We start from the raw sequence: 20,214 nt of genomic DNA, 5'->3' as shown, positions 1-20,214 counted from the left end.
ATCTGTTAACTTAGGTTGAGTTCAATCGATCACTGACTGCCCAACTATTGAGTCTACTACCCCATGAACTTCAAACTGATCCTCCACCCAGAACCAGCATATCCACCACCTTTTGTTACCCCTTCCTTTGGTTCTAGCTCCCCTAAGAGAAAACCAGGAATAGCCAACAGCAGTTGTACATATTGACTAGCACAATATTTTCAGATATATGAGTTGAAACATAGAAAATGGGTTCACATCAAACCTGGGGAAGGAACAGATAAATCAATGTAAGCAATTTGTCTTTAATTATCAAACCAGCCCTAGATATAAAACAACTTACTATCATATGTTTTTCCATCTAAAAGTTGTTTTAAGAGCATCTGGGCCTACCTATACACCTTTAAAATATTGAAACCAAGGTCTAGGAAGATTACACAAATTACTCCAAACTTGCATAGTTAAAAACAACTAAAGTCAGCAAAAAATCCAGCTACAAATATCCATACTATCTGTAGTAGGTTAAACAGTCACCTGCCAAAATATATGTCCACCAGGAACCTCAGAATGTAAACTTATTGAGAATAAATCTTTGCAGACATAATTAAGGTAAAGACTTCAAGATGAGATCATCTTGGTGTAGGAGAGGGCCTAAATCCAATTATGAGGGTTCTTACAAAACACAGAATGTGAGCAAACACTCAGACGCACAGGGGACGTGAAGAAGAAGAGGAGACTGGAGCTCGGCTGCCCCGAGTCAGGAACGCCAGGAGCCGACAGAAGACAATGGAGGCAAGAAAGGCCTATCTCCCTCGGAGCCATGGAGGAAGCCAAGCCGAGCCAACACCTTTATTTAGGGTTTCTGGCCTCTTGAACTATGGAGAAAAAATTTTCTATTGTTTTTAAGTCACTTGGATTGTTGTAACATGTTACAGTTATCCAAGCAAGCTATAGCACCTTATCTTGCAAGGATATTTGACAAGAAACAAAAAGATTTCCTAGTTATCAAAATACTCTTCAGAAGAAATTAATCTCTGTCTGTTTTGGCAATCAATCTAAAATTTACAATTACAAAATAATTCTACCTGCTTTCATAATGAGAAAAAAAGATGAGGCCTTTATTATAATATTTTAGTTTTAAATTAAAAGTTACAGCTAAAATTGGCAGTACTATATCCCAAAGGGTATCCAAAGACTTCTGCATATTTCAAAATATGATATAATGAGAAAGAACATGAATGTAAGTATAAAAACACTTTTAAAAAAACATAATGATGCTTACTTCACTTATAGGTTTATTCCACTATGTCATGAATGTGTACTTCAGATTCAGGTGCCTCAAGAGTAGAGAGAATCAGAATCAAACCTATATCTGCCTCAATTGATGTGCAAATACTTTAAAAGACCTTGTAGAGAAAAAAGTCCGCGACGAGAAAAGTAATTATTCTACACTGCTAGCACAAAGCAGAGGCATTCCCGCTGGGGCATTCTGGAGCACATCACAGCATTAACGGCTGGCTGTCTCCTCTCCCCTCAAACAAAACCAGAGTCTACCCGTGCACAGACATGGCTCCAGGTGAAGCTTGTGTTGCCTTGTAAGAAAAAGACAAAGAAAAAGCAATTCCAGAAAAAAAGATAAGTCAAGGTACAGAAGTGACTTTTCAAATTTAATTGGGTACTCTGTGCCACAAGAAAATAGGATATACATCCTAAAGAAGAAAGCACTACTACAAAAAAACCCCACAAAAAACAAACTTAGAACCAGAAGGGTACCAGAGGACAAGGCTGAACTTCCTCCACAGCTTGATGGGCACAAATGAAACACCGGGAGCCTGGGAGCAGCCTTTCATTTCCATCCCAGCAAATCTCACCACACCTCATCTCCCACATGTGGGTCCCTGAAATGCTTTTCTTACTACTCCGTGTAAGGAATGCATTTCCATCAACAACATTATGGGCACTGTTTTTGTTCATTTATCTTTGTCATAAAATGTAAAAAAAAACACCCCAAAATGCACAAAGAAGGTGGTGGCAGAATGGCAGAATTACGTACCTTCCAGAACCCTTCTCCCAACACACTCTCCACACACCTGTGCACCAAGGACACATCCAAGTACTACAAAGACTACACGGCAAATGTAGTGGCTTTTACAAAATGTTTTACTTCTGCCCATTGTTTCATTGCCATGGCTTCCAACGCTGCTATTATTCTCTGCTACTTTCTTGCTTCTCTTCTGCTTCCCTCCTTTCCTTTCTCTGACTTCTCAAATTATATGTAAAAATGTTGGTTTGTTTACAGAGCATACAAAAATTCCCAATATTCTTTTAAAGAAATGAATAAAAAGCCACTAAATCGTTTTACATAAAGAGGAGAAAATAAAAGCAACAACAAAGTTAATGTAGCTGAGAAACTTTCTCTGAGCTCTTAAGGAAAGCCATTCCCTGCCAGCAAAAACAGGCACATCAAATCAGGTTGTGTATTAGCATTGGGTTATCATGCATATGTGAAGGTTTTTAATTACACATTTTAGAGCATTCTTACTTTTACCTATTGTTTTAACTTACCAGTTTCAATAATAAATTATACCTTATTACTTTTTCTTAATTAAAAAGATCTTCCAAATTAATAATGTTTTAAATGGCTCCAGCTTATTTTAATAAAGATGAATAACATCTTCAATTGCATGAATCTTTTCAAAAAGTGCTGACTGCATAATCAGATTAAGTAAAACACAAATGGTTAATTAATAAACAAGTAAGCACAATACAGCTACCTGCTGGGAGTCGTTTGATTTGAAAGCATCCTTAAGAATTTCAACTGCTCTTGATGGATCAACATATTTCCTTTTAGTACCCACAAGAAGTGCAAACAGGTATCTCAGTTCACGCATAAAAGGCAAATTCCGATGCTCCTATTGGGGGGGAAAAACCCTTTAAATGAAGATTAACAAAATCTTTACAGTAAAATGATACTCATTTTAAAATTAATGAAAATTTAAGTAATAGAGATTAGTAATGAGCCCAGCGCTCTTCCATCATAACTAAAGTGTTGTTATCAAGACTCAAAGCAGGCAAGCACAAAAACAGCAAAGGACCGAGCGAGGCTGAGCTCACAATTTCAGCTCATAAATGGCACATACTCATACCACATCACGTCACTACCCAGCCAAGAATGTCTTCCTCATTCAAGTGTGTATTATAACCCTTTCCATTCAGATGCTGCTGGAGACAGCAGCAACTTCCACCTTTAAGTGAGTGCTAACTATGTGCCAGGCACTGCTTTTAAGTACTTTACCTCAACAAACCCACTTAAGCAAAAATCCCTCCTTTTCCACAAAGCCTTCCCAAATCCTGCCAAGTCAATAATTCCTTCAAAGTTCACAGGTACTAAAATCAATGTGTTTCATTCAACAATGCATCACCACCTGCCACTGTCATGTGCTGATCCTAATTATCAGAATAATATTTAATAATTCAACTAGATCCTAATATTAGACTGAAGTAATATACAGTGTTCCTTTGAAATCTTGTGTTTCTCAGTTAAGATCATAAAATTCTCACAGACAAGAACTTCTGTCTCTCTTCCACAACATTTTGCTACACAAAGTACTCATTCACTTCTTACTGGTTGATTAAACCAAAGAATAAAAACAACTCAATATTATCATGAGCAATTCATTTTAAAACAGGAAGCTTAAAAGAAATGTAATTCAAATTAGTACAAAATACTTTATGGCAACCAAAGTAATTCTTACTACAGTTAGCTCTTGCAGTAACAATTTTAACAGATAAAACTTATGCAATCTAAATACTAGAAATGGTTTCCAAGTTTCCCGAGTTGGAGTTCTCAGCACTATAAAATGTGTATATACATATAGAGTTGTTTTTGGACTAATATAAACAGTATAGAAATAGCTGCTTCCAGAATGCATTAAAAAAAGAATCCTAAGAAGCAGGTATAAGGGAAGAAAATTGATTCCAAATATATTCGCCACTTGATGGAAAACTACATACCATTGTAGCAATCACAAAGTGCACTACCTGACATAACAATGCTAAGCTATGGAAAGCATGGATTTTATTTAAGTATAATAAATTCCATAAGAGTTAAATGGAAAAGTTTTAAATGAGACAGAAAATTAATCCATAATTGATGCGGAACCTGGCTTGTGGGGTCTGCAACACTGTGGACGAGATAAGACAAATTCACAGGTACTACCGAGTCCTGTGGAGGAAAAGAGACTGTAGGACCACTCTCTCAAGGGGAGAGCACCCCTACCCTTGCCCTGACAAGCTTTTATTGGCTTTCTAATAGCATACATCAAAGAAGGTTTTCATTCATTACACTTAGGTTTGCTTTAGATAAGTACTTTTTACAGATAGCAATGCAGGGGATGTTACTGATTATTTCTTACAGATTAACAAGGAAAAAAGGGTGCAAATGCAAGGGAATGATAAGAGTTACAGGTCTTACTACACTTCAGTCCTTGGGAGACTTAGCACAGACTTGGGGAAGTTCCTTTAAAGATATGCAGCAAGTGTTTTCTGCCTGAACTCAGGGTGAGGGAGTTTTAGCAAGAGCAAATCACAAAGCTGCCTAGGTATAACACAGGCCTGATTTACCATGGGAGAATCTCTCCATGGGCATGTTCCTGCATGACAACCTCACTCCCCAATGGGAAAAACTTGTAATTCAAAGATTATAAGTTTTTCCACATGGGTGCTGAGCTATATTTCCATGTCTTGTGAAGCGGTTCCCTACACATAATTTTTTTGTTGTACTTTCTAGTCTCCTACAATTGTCCTATTTAAATGAGTTTTAGAAGTGTAAATACTACAAATTTTAATTCATAATTTCCATAACTATCCTTAATTTCCTGAGATCAACTTCATTATCTAAAGTCAGTGCAGTATTTTGAGACACTCCCTGCCAAGTAACAAGGATAAAATAAATGACTTTTAAAAATTCAGTGGAATTCTGCTGAAAAGCATATTTGAAAAGTAATATACTTAATATAATACAATATTTTCTCTCAGACAACTCCTATGGCTAAAAAATCTTTTTGAATTTCAAATGGCAAATTCCAAAATCATGTTAAGAGCAGCTACTATATTCACCTAAATCATGAAAATACCATCACATATGAAAATATTCCAACATTGTTCTTTGTCTGTTTTCAAACATATTTATCAAGATATAACTGATGTACAGTATGGCGTACATTATAAAGTATATAATTTTATGAGCTTCAGACATGTCTGTTCATGAGAGCATCACCACAGTCAAGAAGACACACCTACCCATCATCCCCCAAAGGTTCCGCATGTCTCCTTCCCCTTCCTAATCCTCCCAGGCAACCATGGTCATTCTTTATTCTCTACAAATTTATATAAATCAAATCATACACTATGTACTTCTTTCTGTCTGGTTTCGTGCAATAGGCATAATTATTTTGAGCTTCACTCATGTGACTGTTTGCATTAATAATAATTCATTCCATTTTATTGCTTGGTGGTATTCCATTGTATGGATATACCACACTTATTTATCCATTAACCTGTTCCAGCTGCTATAGATATTACTGTACATGTCTTTGTGTGGACCTATGCTTTCACTTTTTTTAGTAAAAACTTAGAAAGGAGGGGCTAGACTGTATGAACACTTTTAAGAAACAACTAAACTTTTCCAGAGGTACTGCCCTGGATTCCCACCGGCAGTGTAATATGAGTCCTAGGCCCACATTCTACAACACTTACATGTAAGCTATGCTTTTAACTTTTGTTCTTGTAGGTACACAGAACCTTTAGTTTCAAATTGCATTTTCCAATGACTTACAAAGTGGGCATCTTTTCATGTGGTCATTTATAATCTGCATATCTTATTTGATGATGTATGTGTTAAAATATTTTTCCCAATATGGTAACAGGTTATTGGTCTTATTATTGATCTGTACAAGCTCTGACTATCTTCTTGATACATTAGCTGACACATGTTTTGCTAACATTTTTTCTTTGAGGCTTTGCCTCTTTTGTATACATTTTTCAAAGATTACAAGCTTTTAATTTTAATGAAGTCTAATTTTATAATTGTTTTCTTTTATGGCTTGTGCCTTTTTATTGTCCTACTTAAGAAATCTTTTAAATCCAAAACACTAAAAATGTCTGTTTTCTTCAATAATTTTTATGCTTTTAGTTCCTCCTTTTAGATCTATAATTGATTATAATTTTTTCGTATACAGGTTTCACACACCACCCTAACAAAGTGTTCCCATAAAACCTTTCTGAGTCAAAATGGCACAATGTGAGGAGTATCCTCTGAGTTCTGAAAGTTCACGTTATGCAACTTCACTTTTACAGAAGACCTATATTATTAGTACTGGAAAAGTGTTTTTCATAAGAGCAAAAAATTCTCTTTGGATTCCTCTTTTCTTTTAAAGATTTTATTTATTTGCATTTTTAGATAGGGGAAAGGAAGGAGAAGGAGAGGGAGGGAAACATCAATGTGTGGCTGCCTCTTGCGTGCCCCCGACTGAGTTGCGTGGCCCTGCAACCCAGGCATGTGCCCTAGACCTCTTTGGATTTCTAAAGCAGGGCTGTAAAATATCCTGTAAGAATTGAGAATTATTTTTCTGGCTATGACACCATAATTTAAAAGACTTTTCTTTGCCCAGTGAATTGTTCTGGCAACACTGATTAGAATCCATTCACCCTGTATGTGCAGTTCTGTTTCTTGGCTCTCTCTTCTACTCCATGGTCTCCATGACTATCTTTTCACCAGTAAGAGAGTTCCTTAATTATTATAGCCTGGTAAGTACTCCCCCCAAATTGCCTTTCATTTAAAAATTGCTATGGCTACCCTACCTGTTTTGATTCCCCGTATAAATATTAGGATCAGGATGCCAATTTGTACCAAAAGCCTCCTGGGATTATGACAGGGAATGCACTAAATAAAGAGATTAAGTTGGGGACAAGTGATACCTTAACAATATTGAATTTCCTGATCCATGAACATGATGCTACATACCACTTTACTACTTTAACTTCTCTCAGCAGTATTCTTTTTAAAATAAAATTTAAATAATTTTTTAAAGATTTAATTTTTTTAGTGAGAGGGAAAGGGAGGGAGAGAGGGAAACATTGATTAGCTGCCTCTCACACACCCTGAGCTGGGGACCTGGCCTGCAACCTAGGCAAGTTCCCTGACCAGGAATCAACCCAGTGACCTTTTGGTTCACAGGCCAGCACTCAACACACTGAGCCATACCAGCCAGGGCTCTGTCAGTCCCAGTCTGTAGTTTTCCATATATATCTTTTGTCTACTTTACCCCTAAAAGTCTGTATTTTATGCAATTTAATATAAGTAATTTTAAATTTAAATTCCCAGTTGTACAGTGCAAATATTTAGAAATATAATTGATTTCTGTGATTGCTTTGTATCATGTAATCTTGTCATTTCTTGCTTTAAGCATATTTTTTTTGGTAGAGTACTTGGGATTTTCTACATATATAACCAAGTTATAAATACAAACATAAACACACAAACAGATTTAGTTCTTACTTTCCAATCTGCATGCTTATTTCTTTTTCTTGCTTTACAATACTGCTTAAAAACTCCAGCCTAATGTTTAATAGAAATGGTGAGAGCTGACATCCTTGATTTTTCCTGAGCTTTGGGAAAAAGCATTCAGTCTTATGCCATTAAGTATATTAGTTTATATTGTTCATAAATGAGCTTTATCAGGATAAGATAGTTCCTTTTTGTTCCTAGTTTTAGAGATATTTTGCCATAATTAGATGTTACTTTTTCTCAAACCTCTTTTCTTCATCTACTAAGATAATCATATGGCTTTTTTTCTTTAGTCTGTTAATGTGGTGAATTACACTAATTTTTGTACACATAACTAATCTTGCGGTCCTGGATAAACCCCACCTGCCATAAGGTATTAGCCTTTATATATACTGTAGGGTTTAGTTTGCCAAAATTTGCTACAACTTTTGTTTCTATATTCATGAGAAATATGGGTCTGTAGTTTTCTTTGAATATCTTTTTCTGTAACAGTTTTGGTTTTAGGGTAACACTGAGCTCATGAGGTGGGAAGTGCTACCTCTTCCTAAATTTTCTGGAATAACATTTAGAGAATTGACATTATTTGTTTCTTAAAATGTTTAGTATAATTCACCAGTGAAATCATTTGCTGTTAAATTTTTGGTGGCAGGGTTCTTAACTAAAAGCCCAATTTTCATGTACAAGTTTCCCACACTACCATAATAGAGTGTTAATAATATAATATAATATTAATATAATATAATATGACACATCTTTTTTTCATCAGTGATCTTAGATAGCTTATAGTTTTAAAGATTTTTATCTGTTGTTTATAATACTCCACTATCCTCTTTCATTATTTACGGAATATGCAGTGATAAGCCCCTCTTTCATTCTTTATATTGAAAATTTGCTTCTTCCTTTTTTCCTCTTGCTCAGCCTAGAGGTTCATTGCTTTTACCAATTTTAAGGAGTAGTTTTTATTTCATTAATTTTCTCTATTGTTTTTCTGATTTGTTTCATTGATTTATGTTCTTATCTCTATTAGTCCTTTCTTCTGTTTTCAAATTAACTGCTCTTTCTCATCAAGTTCTCGATGTGAAAGTTGTCATAAATTTGAAACCACTCTCATTTTCTAATAAAGTGTTTAGTTCATATATTTCCCACTGACCACTGCTTTAGCTGCATCCCTCTGATTGTGACATGTCATGTTTTAATTTTTATTCAGTTCCAAATATTCTGAACTTTCCCTTTTGACTTTGTTCTTTGAATTATTAAAAGATACATTATTTAACTTTAAACTATCAGTGAGATTTTATAGATATCTTTTTGCTGTTTTCTAACTTAATTTCATTATTGTCAGAAAACATTTTTTTTTATGCTTTGAATCCTTTAAAATTTATAGACACGTGTAAATCCAGTCTCTGTTACCGCATCATGGCTGAACACAGAAGTTCCAGAATGCCTCTCTTATTTGTAAAATTCAGAAATCTTTTGGGTATTTGTGAAGTACCAGTAATAAAGTATGGCTCAATGCTTCATACCTGTGAGTAATAAAAATTAGGGAGAGCCCTGGCTGGTATAGCTCAGTGGATTGAGCGTGGGCCTGCAAACCAAAAGGTTGCCAGTTCAATTCCCAGTCAGGGAACATGACTGGGTTGTGGGCCAGGTCCCCAGTGCAGGGCTCATGAGAGGCAAACCACACATTGATATTTCTCTCCCTCTCTTTCTCCCTCCCTTTCCCTCTCTCTAAAAATAAATAAAATGTAAAAAAAGGGGGAGATACTATTTATTTGGAAGATGCTATAGATGAAGACTTCAAGTAATATAAAGTTATGATAAAACTTTAGCTACCTCTGTAGAGATTACTTCCAAATATTAAGAGCTTATGCAACTTTGTGTTGTCAACATTTAATATATGTGTTGCCATCAGTTTATAACTTCTTAAGCCAAAGAGAATATGTGTGAAGGTGGGGAAGGTGAGATGTTTACTGTTCGAATCTACCTTTCAATTTCTGTACATCACAGTTCTCCTGGACATTAACACTGTGAACAGTACACACAAATAGGAATATATAAAATTAGTGTCAACTTCTAGGAACAATAACCAAGTCTGCCTAAAATATGAACTGATTTCAAAGACTCTACCTCTTTCTCTCATTATGTATGTAATACAGTATTTATGGTAACCTTTAATTGCTGATAAAAAAACACCCTGCTTAGCAGTACATGCAAATAACATATTTGCGATTTGATCAGACTGATCCTCAAGGGCATGCTGTATCTTAGCACATTAGTTTTCAAGCTCAGTGTAGCAGTAAACATGAGTTAAATATAAATTCATTATTAAATAATAAGTGACAACATTTACACTGACACCTTTTTCAAAACGTGTGTCTTTTATCACCTCAGCTGAATACAGTACCAATCAGTGGCTAAATTAACTACCTATAAATTTCCCATGTTTGCTTCAAAGGTGTCAAATTGGGTCAAATTCAAAGGTGCACATGTATTGCTGTCACCATGCAAATTAAAGAATACCTCATTTGTGGAACAATCTTTTACAAAATTATGCAGTATGCTTCTAAATAAGTATCTTTTGTGAAGAGAAGTAGTGATTCTCTTTATTCCTTAAGCTAAAGAGACACCTGGACATGTTGACCCCTCTACTGCAAAAAATAAATTTCTCTAGAAAGGTGCTAATGACTGGACCTATATATTTCTCCAGCATTCAGCTGACATTCTCATGACCCCAAAACTAGCTCTGGTACATACGCATGAATATCACAACTGTTTACTAATATTAGAAAAGTAACTTGGTTTTAGTCAACATTTCAAAAAATAAAAAAATTAAAACTCTGTACAGCACATAGGAACATAAAAGAAAAGGTCAAGATACATAAGACTATGTAACTGGAAGCAATATTTTAAAAAAATGTTATATAAATTATAAACATACTCCAACAGACACATCAGAGAAGAGGGCTGTTGATATTAACAAACTGTGCTAAAGGGAAGCAGTAATCCAAAAAGTTTCATGTATGTAATTGCTTAATTTCTCTGGAGGTATGAGGAGTTGTCAGATGATCTTCACTTCCTTTTGAAAATGGCTTGTTTATCAGCCTGACACTTTATAATCTAAAGATTATAGCCTGAAAACCTGGTTATAAATCAAGCTACCATCCATTAGCTTGAATTAAAAATGTTTCATGTGTTGCCAAAAAAGTAATTTTCAAAATTATGTACTAAAAGAAAAACATAACTTAATAATTTATCATTACTACTAATAATAGGTCACACAAAGTTTAACACTTTAATGAAACCTAGTTCCTTTAGGGCTACAGTATCTTTATGAGAAGGTCACCGAGGACCTACACTCAAGCATAATTATCTCCATAATTAATTTTTTCTATTAAGCATGAATTTCTGCATGCAAATCAGCCCTATAGTTTGAAAAGCTAATGTGAACAATATGATAACTAACAAAAGTTGATACCTGGTACTTGCTATGTACCGGGCACTTCTAAGTCCTTTACATGTTTTTTCTCATTTAATTCTCACAGCAACTGGATAAAAATAATTCTTATAATTATTTACACTTTTCAGACAAGGACGCTGAGCAGAGACAGGTCAAGTCGGGTCCACAGGCAGAACCAGGCCTTGTGGTCTGCGCAGCCGCACTGCATTTCATTACCCAACAACATTAAGTCACAAAGCAGACTCGCACTGCAAAGACAGCCAGAGCAACGCTGAGCTTTTAAAGGGCCGGGCTGCAAAAAAACAAGTGAAAAAACTTTTGATTCTAACACAATTTTTCAGAAAACTAAGAAAAATCTTGAATTGTAAATTGTAGCCTATAAAGTTTACCGAAAATGGAAGGTCCAAAAAGAAAAAAAGCAAGTACCAAAACCATACAAAAAACTGGCATAATACTGGCACACAGGTGAGGGAAAAATCATATTTGTAATATACTGACAAGAACAAAGTTACTGTAGGAGTAATTGAGAATAATGAGTTTATATTCAAATTTGACAGTTTCAGATTTGATGAGCAGCAAGTGCCCCCCAAGAAAAACACAGATTAAAAATTAAGACCCTCTGTTTATTTTTATTATTTTGTTATTTTTTAAGATATATTTTATTGATTATGCCATTACAGTTGTTCTATTTCCCCCCTTCATTCCCCTCCACCCTGCATACCCCTACCCCCCATTTCCCCCTTTAGTTTATGACCACGTGTCTCAAGTTATTTAGATTCTATATTTCCCCTACTATTCTTGCCCTCCCCCCTATTTTCTACCTACCGTCTATGCTACTTATTCTCTGTACCTTTTTACCTTTTGATTTCGAGGTAAATCTTGAGCATTTGATGGAGGCTTATAATTCAGAACTAATCTTCTAAATTCCAAAAGATTGAATAATGACTGAAAAAGAACAACAATTTAAGAAACTTATGGAAAAATTCTGCTAAAAGAACTGTAAAAATATGATGCAATTCAGAGATTTATTTTTGACAAACTATACACCTTATCACAGAATTGTTGCAATTGGTGAAAGGTGGACTACAGGGTCTGGCACAAATAACGTCCCTTTTTTATTACAAAATCTTTTATTACAAAATCATAAGCATGTAATTCTGTAACATAATAATATTACATTCCAGCACACCATATGACATTTTAGGTGAAATGTTCAAATTAAAATTATAAATTATTATACCCAGGTAATACCCTACCAATCACACTCAAGCAGGAGTTACTTCTGCCACACCTTGTATTTTTCTTTCTGAGAAAAGTCAAAATACTTATATTTGGACATGCTATTCCTGACCATTAACAAATTTACTGTACTGCAAAGGAGAAATTATACATGGACAACTCAAAAAAACATACTATATATTAAAAGTTTTTTTTTAATATATTAAAAGTTTTAATATATGTGCCTAATATGCAGTGTCCTCAAAATAAAAGGTACACAAATGCAAAGTCTAGAGCTTTTTAAATGTATTATGTTTACTATAAGTCATCTAGAGGTATCAATTCTACAAAAATATAGTACAAATAAATTTATGGGCCATATGCCTGGTGATGGAGACACAAAAAAATTACATATTATCTCTATTTCAAGGAGACACACAACCTAGAAGGAAGACAGATTATATTAAAATGATATAAATGTGACTCTGAGATACAGTATTACTGTTCACACAGTGTACAGTGAGAGCATATAAAAAGTACCCATGGAAAGGCTTCCTGAGCTGATTTTAAGCTATAGCTTATAATTTACTAATGTCATCATGGTAAACACTTGTATAAAAAATTAAATAAAATACAATGGAAAGTATCAGAATACATCATACAAGGAAATTCAGCAGAGTATTTTTATAAATTTCATTGTAGATATTCTACATACATATGTATAAATAAAGTCTTTTACAATATACTCCTTTTGTGAGTCACCGTTTATAAAGTTTGAAAGTCACTGTGCAGGAAGTGATAATGTATTAAATCTAAGTAAAGATAGGTTAACCAACTTGATGGAAGATGAAGAGGGCACCCAAATCAATAAAAAAACAAAAGTTGTTGGGGTTTTTTGGTAGTAAGCTGTTGAGAAAAGTGGCCCACTCTAATAGTTATAAATATATATAAACATACATGTGGATTAAAGACCTAAATAAATACTAAGATAAAACTCTAAGTCTGCTAATAGAAAATGTTGAAGCCCTGGCTGGTGTAGTTCAGTGGATTGAGCGCGGGCCTGCGAACCAGAGTATCAGGGTTCGATTCCCAGTCAGGGCACATGCCTGGGTTGCAGGTCAGTTCCCAGCAGGGAACCCATGAGAGGCAGCCATACATTGATATTTCTCTCCCTCTTTCCTTCCCTTCCCCTCTAAAGATAAATAAATAAAATCTTTAAAAAAATGTTGAAAAATACTTTGGTTATCTTGTGATCTAAAAATAGTTCTTAACTAAATGATATGAACACATGAGACAATTCATTCATTCATTCACCAAATGTTTATGGAGTACCCACTACATACAAAGACAGGCAGCAAAGAATATAATGTATCAACTCTCTGCCCTTGTGGAGATTACAGTCTTATGATGGCAGGTTAAATGAATGAGTAGATGTTATAAATAAGAAATAAATCGAATACAATAATAGCAGAGCAAGATCAGAGCCTTAGGGGAAGAGAAGCATTTAAATGCTATAGGAAAAAAGAGTTATAAGACAAAATAAGAACAGCAAGGGAAGTAGAGTATGAGATTAGAGAAGAAAACAGAGTAGAAAAAGCAAGGGCTTTCAAATATAGCTAAGTGTCAAAATAACTGCAGAACTTTAAAAAAAATACCTACACCAGGGGCCTCCCAACAAAGACATGAAGTACCACAGAACATTCTCATCAAAGAATCAACTGGCAAATTTCGAGAACAAGGTTAGTAATACTTACAAAGGCTGCCACATACCAATAAGGTGAGGACAGGAAAATAACCTTTGGATTTGGCATTTGGGAGGTCAGTTTTCAGTAGAACGGTAGAGCAGCAATGAGTACTAAAGAAATGTATAAGTAAGGGAGAGAAAATATAGACTGTTCCTAGGAAGAATTTAAGTAGGAAAGGAATATCGATAAATCAGAAGATTTCCAATCTTCTATGCTCTGAGCTCTCACTGGAGAACACTTTCCTTCTTCCTCAACACCCATTAGAGTCTCCTCTGGGGTGGGTCTGCTGGTGATGAGTTATTTCAGCTTCTGCTCCACTGAAAATGGTTTTCTCTTCATTTTGGTAAGATTTTTGCTAGTTATAGAATTCTAGATGGCCAGTTATTTCTTCTAGCACTTTAAAGACAGCACTTCTGTTCAGAAGTCAGCTGTAAGTCTTACTTTCATTCCTTATACAGGTGATACATCTTTTTCATTTGGAAACTTTCAGGATTTTTCTCTTTGTCTCTATCATTTTTCCTGTGTTATTACGGTGCACCTTGGTGCAGAGGTCTTCATGTTTATATTACTTGATTTCTACTGTTTCCTAAATCTGTGGCTTGATCTCTTTCACCAAGTTTGCAATATTGCAGTAGCTCTTCAAATACTGCTTTTTTCCTTTTCCTTCTTTACTCTTCCCACAGGACCACAAATACACTGAATTTGTTGTACTACTCACATGTCCAAACTCTCTCACCTGTACTTCATGGCTTTAGTCTCAAAATACTCTTCAGACCAGTTGTCCAGCTGACTCATTCTCTTCAGTTGTGTCTAATGTGCTCTTTTCTTAACTTGTTAGCTATAATTTTCAATCCTAAAATTCCTATTTTCTTTTTATAGTTTTCTACCAAAATTCTCAATATTGGTTTCAAATCCTTGACCATACTAATAATTATTATAACAATTCAGCTTTCATTTGTCTCTGTAGGTGTATTTCTACTGCCCATTATTTTCTCTAATTTTTGGACATATCTTACTTCCTGGCATGACTCAGTATGATTTGAGTGCCAGACAGTATGTGTGAGAAGCTGGAGGAAATGCAAAGTTCTTAGTATCTTCTAACAAGACTGGGACTATTTGACATCCCAGGTCAACTTAATCTAATCAGCTCTGAGATGAAGCTGGAATTCAAAAACTATGAATTTTTTCATCATTTTTTTATTATTTTTAGTTCTCAATTAATCCCAGGTTCCTCTTTCCCTTCAGTATTCTGAAAAGCCGAGGCGCTTACCTGGCTCCGAGTCTGTGCAAAACTGTGCTTAGCTTCCCTGCCACTCAGCAGCTACTCTGGGAACTGCCTCAAGGTTAAAAACCAGCCCATAACGTGGAGTGCATTTCCTGAACAGCTTGTTCACTCAGAACCTAGCCTCAAAATTCTTCCACTTTGGAATTATGTGATGCCTTCAAAAAGTTGATTTTTTTACTTTATTTTGTTTTGGGTCCTAGGTAGGTGATCTAAAACAACCTACTAAGCTATTACCCAAAGTAGAATTTGTGACCATTATAACACAACATAGACATTAATTTTTTTAAGTCCTAAATTCTTTATACCCTAAATGACAGTCATAGTGGTAGTGGTCAACATATTCCTTCAGAAGGGGTGGGAGAGTGTAATTGTAGCTACTGCCTAAATGGTGTTTGTTACTGATACATGCTGAAAGTAAGTATTCCTGTATTCAGTCCAAAACTGATACATGAGTGTTGAAGAGCACTTGATAAAATGGAGTTTGGCTAGATTCGTGCAAATAACAGAGTTATGAGAGATTAAAGTTCAAATAATTTGTAGAAAGCAAAAGAACTCATGACAAGAGAACAAAGGAATATATAAATTGCCTCTAGTGGAGGATACCAAGGAGAAGCAAGATAAATTCTCCCAGGTGGATTATTTAAAAAGTAGAATGGTATCATATAAATTTCAAGGTGAAGCAGGGAAAGCAAATGGATTAAAAGATAAAAGTCTGAGTATAGAGCAATTAAATGCCTATATCTTACCCCAGACAACTACTACCTCCTCTTCGGGATATAAGAGATTTCGTCTTTGAATATTACTGAACCCTACTGTTTCAGGTTTAAAAAATCAGTCACAGTGTGCGCCAGGATAGAAAGATGGGATGAGATTCAGAGCTACAAAAAAAAAATACTAAGTAAAAAATGCAAACAGATCCCTCCCTTATACTTCTCCAACTCCCTTTCTCTAGACCCATTTTTGGAAAACTGGCAACCATGCTTAAGCACAGTGAATCAGGATCCAGTCTGATTTTGAGGCAGAGAAAACTTCTGAGGTCAAAGACTAAAACAACTGACCTAATACACTTGAGCATAAAGACCATATTATTGATAAAAGATGTTGGAGCATTTGGAAAATTTTAAGAATAAGTATATAAAAACAGAAAAAAAATGGTGGCAAACTCCAAGAAAACAAAGGATTACAGAAGAGTAGTCCTAGTAAATCACTGTAATACTTACAAAGCCACAGAAAATGTAAACCCTGACTACTACTTTCAACTTGCGCTACACCTATGTTGGTGGATAAAAGAGAAGGCAATTCTAGGTGAAATGGGGGAGCTAAATCCTTGTATATCAGCCGGAAGGCATGTCGCTTATAAAAATGAGGATAACAGGAGAAACAGCTAGAACTGATTGTAGTTGCCGCAGGACGATTAGGTAGGCGAGTCTAGGACAGATTATTGCTATTTTTCACTATAAGCCTTTTGTGGCTATGAAATTTTTGGTTTTCTCACCAAACTACATACTTGGGGTTTTTTTAAAGGAAAATTAAAGAGATAAAAGTAAGTGATGTGAATAAACATGTTAAATGAGCTCCTATTTTTTTTTTTGAAAATTTGCAGCATCTTTTCAATCCCGTACACTATTAGGGTGATAGATACTTCTTAAGTCTTCAGTTCTACCATAAATTACACATGCTCCTTTTTTGGTTCATTCTCTCACTCATTCAATCATTACATGATGGGCCGGCTCTTCCAAGGAGTCAGAGACTGTACTACATTCTGGTACAGAATAACCTAAAGATGTGTTAAATGCCCCCGGGATGTCTGTATTTTAGTCAACCAGAAATTACTTGATTTATGAGTATGGTGAGTATGAAAAGCTACTTAAAACAGAATAGACTTTAAAATTACAGTAAAAACCAAAATGAAGTGATCTTTAGACAAAGTTTTTTTCTGCCCATAATTTTCCAAAATTTAAAGCTTACTGTTTTTCCATACCTCCAAAAATCAGTATCTTAATACTTCATCCTAACTCAGCTTTTTCAAGGTTAGAAGTTACTTCTAGGTGTGCAGGTTTCTCCAACAAAAGACGTACCAACCCCAAGTGCCCCACACTTGCCTGGGAGTGCTGTAGAGCCCTGCTGCCAGTTAAGCAGCAGATAAAATGTTAAATTAGTTAAAATTACCTCAACTGTGCAAAAGGACAAGCAATTTTCCAGTCCATTTCCCTTCCAAAAAAAAAAAAAACCCCAAAATTGAAATGGAAAGAAAAAGCTAAGGTCAGCAAACACCAAAGTAAAAATCAGATGAACAATTCTTTCAAATTTGAAAATTAAGATATTAAGAGAAGTTTATTCTATGAAAACAAACAGTGATTCTCCCCAAATGTATTAATATTAATTTAATTATCATTTCAAGTGGGTCTTTCTTACAATAGGGTATGGAGAAATAAAGAGCACTTATTCTAAATAACAAATATTGATTATTTACAAGTGCTTTCTCTCTTCTGACAGTTTTCTAAGAGAAGCTTCTAAGCAATGAGCCTCATTTATTGGCCATAATAATGCAGGAACAGCGTTTGCTTGCCCAGAGACAGGTGACAAAGCATGTTCGTGATCACTCAGAGCACAGCTGTGAAACTGTGCTTCCCACTTTAAAATGTCTGAATGATTTAGACTGGACAATGAAGTGCAAAAGCCTAACTAATAGTGAAAGTAAAGTAAAGCAATACAGTCTAAGAGACTAAAATAGCAAATAAAAGTTTAGATACTACTGGCGTGTAGCTAAATAATTAATGCATAATCAAGGCTGGAAACAAAGGTATTACTACAGATTTCCATTAATCCAGGTATTCTTTAACATTTTAATGGCCTGGAAAATAGATAATGGTATATTAGTTATTAACTAATGTATACCATATTAAAGAGGCGTAAATCCAGAAAACCAAAGGAAATCAAATGGTATGGCATTACGTGTCAGAAGTAAAAGGGGAGGGGGTTCAAAATTATATCATAGAAGTAGAAAAAAAGTTAAAGTACATATTAATTGCCTAGAAAATACAATTAACAATTTTGTAGAAAATGTAAAAACCAGTTAGTTGCTTTAACATAGTATGCAAGTTTATGCTGTCATTTTATGGGTTTGGAAAGCTACAAAATGAAGGGATACTTTTACTATAAAAAGCAACAGAATACACATCCAATGATTTAAGAAGTAATCATTAGGAACATTAAATAATAAGATGAATTCAACCTCATTTGGAAAGTAAACACAAATATTAATTTTCTTAAAGGGTAAAAATTAAGAGAATGTTATTATTCATAATTAGTTCATTTATGGAGATTCTTTAATTTAAGGTTTTACAACCTGATGGATAAATATTAGCAATGTCTGAGAATGGTAAAGAATTTGGTAACAGTCATATCACATAAAAGCTAAAAAATAAAAAGAAAAACTAGTTAAAATTAAGAAAAATATTTACAAGTTAGGAAAAAATGTCTTATTAATCTATACCCTCCTCAAATAAAATGTCCCTATTCTCCTAAAAACAGTATGTAAAGGATGAAATTCAATGAACAACATATTCTATTATATACAAATAAGTCTGGTCTGTCTGGTTTCAAATCTTGATTACATCCTTCCTTAAATTTGCAAGGCAATTCATACAGAAATGTTTTCTTTACACTCTGATACCATTCCTAACAGCAGGGAGGGAGAAGAAATTAATTCCAAATTATACCAAATAAGGCATAGGTCATACTCTACGACCTATGTTCAAACTCCACCCTGGGAGTGAGGAACAAAGAAGGATGAGAAATGCTACAATCTCTAAACTAATTTGTAGACAGAGAGCATTCTGAAACCTCATGCAGTTATGTGTCCAGTACACAACTGAAGAGAAACACAACCCCAGCTCACTTTTCCGCCAACTGCTATTATGCCCGCCAAGTAAGATCTGCATGAAGATCCTTACCTGAATGACTGCACTAAACCAGCAAGTGTTGCCAACATTCTTCAGTCCAACAGGAGCTTTGTCTTGCCTTTTCCTGTCGTAAGGGTTTCGAGAATCCCTCCAAACTTCTGTAGGTGTCTTCTTTAAGCATGCTTTGTTTTCTGCTATGCTGGCTTCAAGAACTCTTAAGGGGAGAAAATAACAGAAACAAACAAACCAGTATTAATTTAGTGTTGTACTGTAGAAAATAGCATAAACTAAGCATTTTTAATAACTTAAGCTTTAGATAATGTATTTGGGGAAGTAATATTTAGGGCTATCTTTACTCAGTAGAGATTAGTTTTCTTAAAAGTACAGCAGTGGTAATGCCAAAGCATCCAGAGACATGCAGCACTTTTTTCTCTAAGAAAAAGGAAATTCAAATGTAAAGACAATGTTTGTAACAGAAAATGTTACATTACATTTCAACAAATTAAAGGCTTAGTACCAGGAATATAGCACCTAGATTAGTATTCTGAGAAATCACTGTATTAAAGCGCATATTTACAATGCAACAAAATGACTAGTTTTTAAACAGTTACTTTAATCATCAAGAAAATACTAAAAACAGAACAAAACCCATTTCTACGACTCTGACCATTAATGTGCTTTTCTATCAAGTTAAGGTAATTCCAGGGTTCCTGTCAGTTCCAGAGACCTATGACTCTATGAGAGCTAAACAGAGGAAGAGAATTTTTATGTGCCCGCTTCTTTACCCGAAAGTTTGCCAATGGAAAAACTTAGGGAAATAATATCTATGTATCAGAATAATAAAAGAGTAACCTCTTCAAAATATGGCAAAACATGGCAAAATATATCAAAACATGGCAAAAGCAATGCTACTCTGCTTAATGATGTTTTCATGCAACAACATGCTGGAAAACCCTAATTCCCACCTCTGAACTGACAAAGAGTATTTCCTGCTCAAGGCCTGTGTTACTTACTATTCTAAATAAGCAAAAAAAATATTTAATTGTCTTAATCACATT

General features: G+C 34.8%; 1 protein-coding gene across 9 annotated transcripts in view; it reads right to left on the bottom strand.

Moving 5' to 3' along the window:
• USP25 (ubiquitin specific peptidase 25) overlaps nt 1-20,214 on the bottom strand; it is a 126,922-nt gene that overhangs the window by 62,372 nt on the left and 44,336 nt on the right. For 8 of the 9 annotated variants that reach the window (XM_053667225.1, XM_053667220.1, XM_053667223.1 and 5 more), the window contains 3 exons: nt 19,208-19,370; nt 11,862-11,948; nt 2,754-2,891 (listed from right to left, as the gene is read on the bottom strand). In XM_053667225.1, coding sequence (XP_053523200.1) covers nt 2,754-2,891; nt 11,862-11,948; nt 19,208-19,370 — 388 coding nt within the window. The remainder of the gene's footprint in view (nt 1-2,753; nt 2,892-11,861; nt 11,949-19,207; nt 19,371-20,214) is intronic. The other variant, XM_053667222.1, reaches the window with a different exon arrangement.

This window comes from Artibeus jamaicensis, unplaced genomic scaffold (assembly GCF_021234435.1).
Source record: "Artibeus jamaicensis isolate MK-2021 breed Jamaican fruit bat unplaced genomic scaffold, CSHL_Jam_final contig_466, whole genome shotgun sequence".
NCBI classification, from domain to species: domain Eukaryota; kingdom Metazoa; phylum Chordata; class Mammalia; order Chiroptera; family Phyllostomidae; genus Artibeus; species Artibeus jamaicensis.
This window is presented reverse-complemented; position numbering and strand designations above follow the sequence as displayed.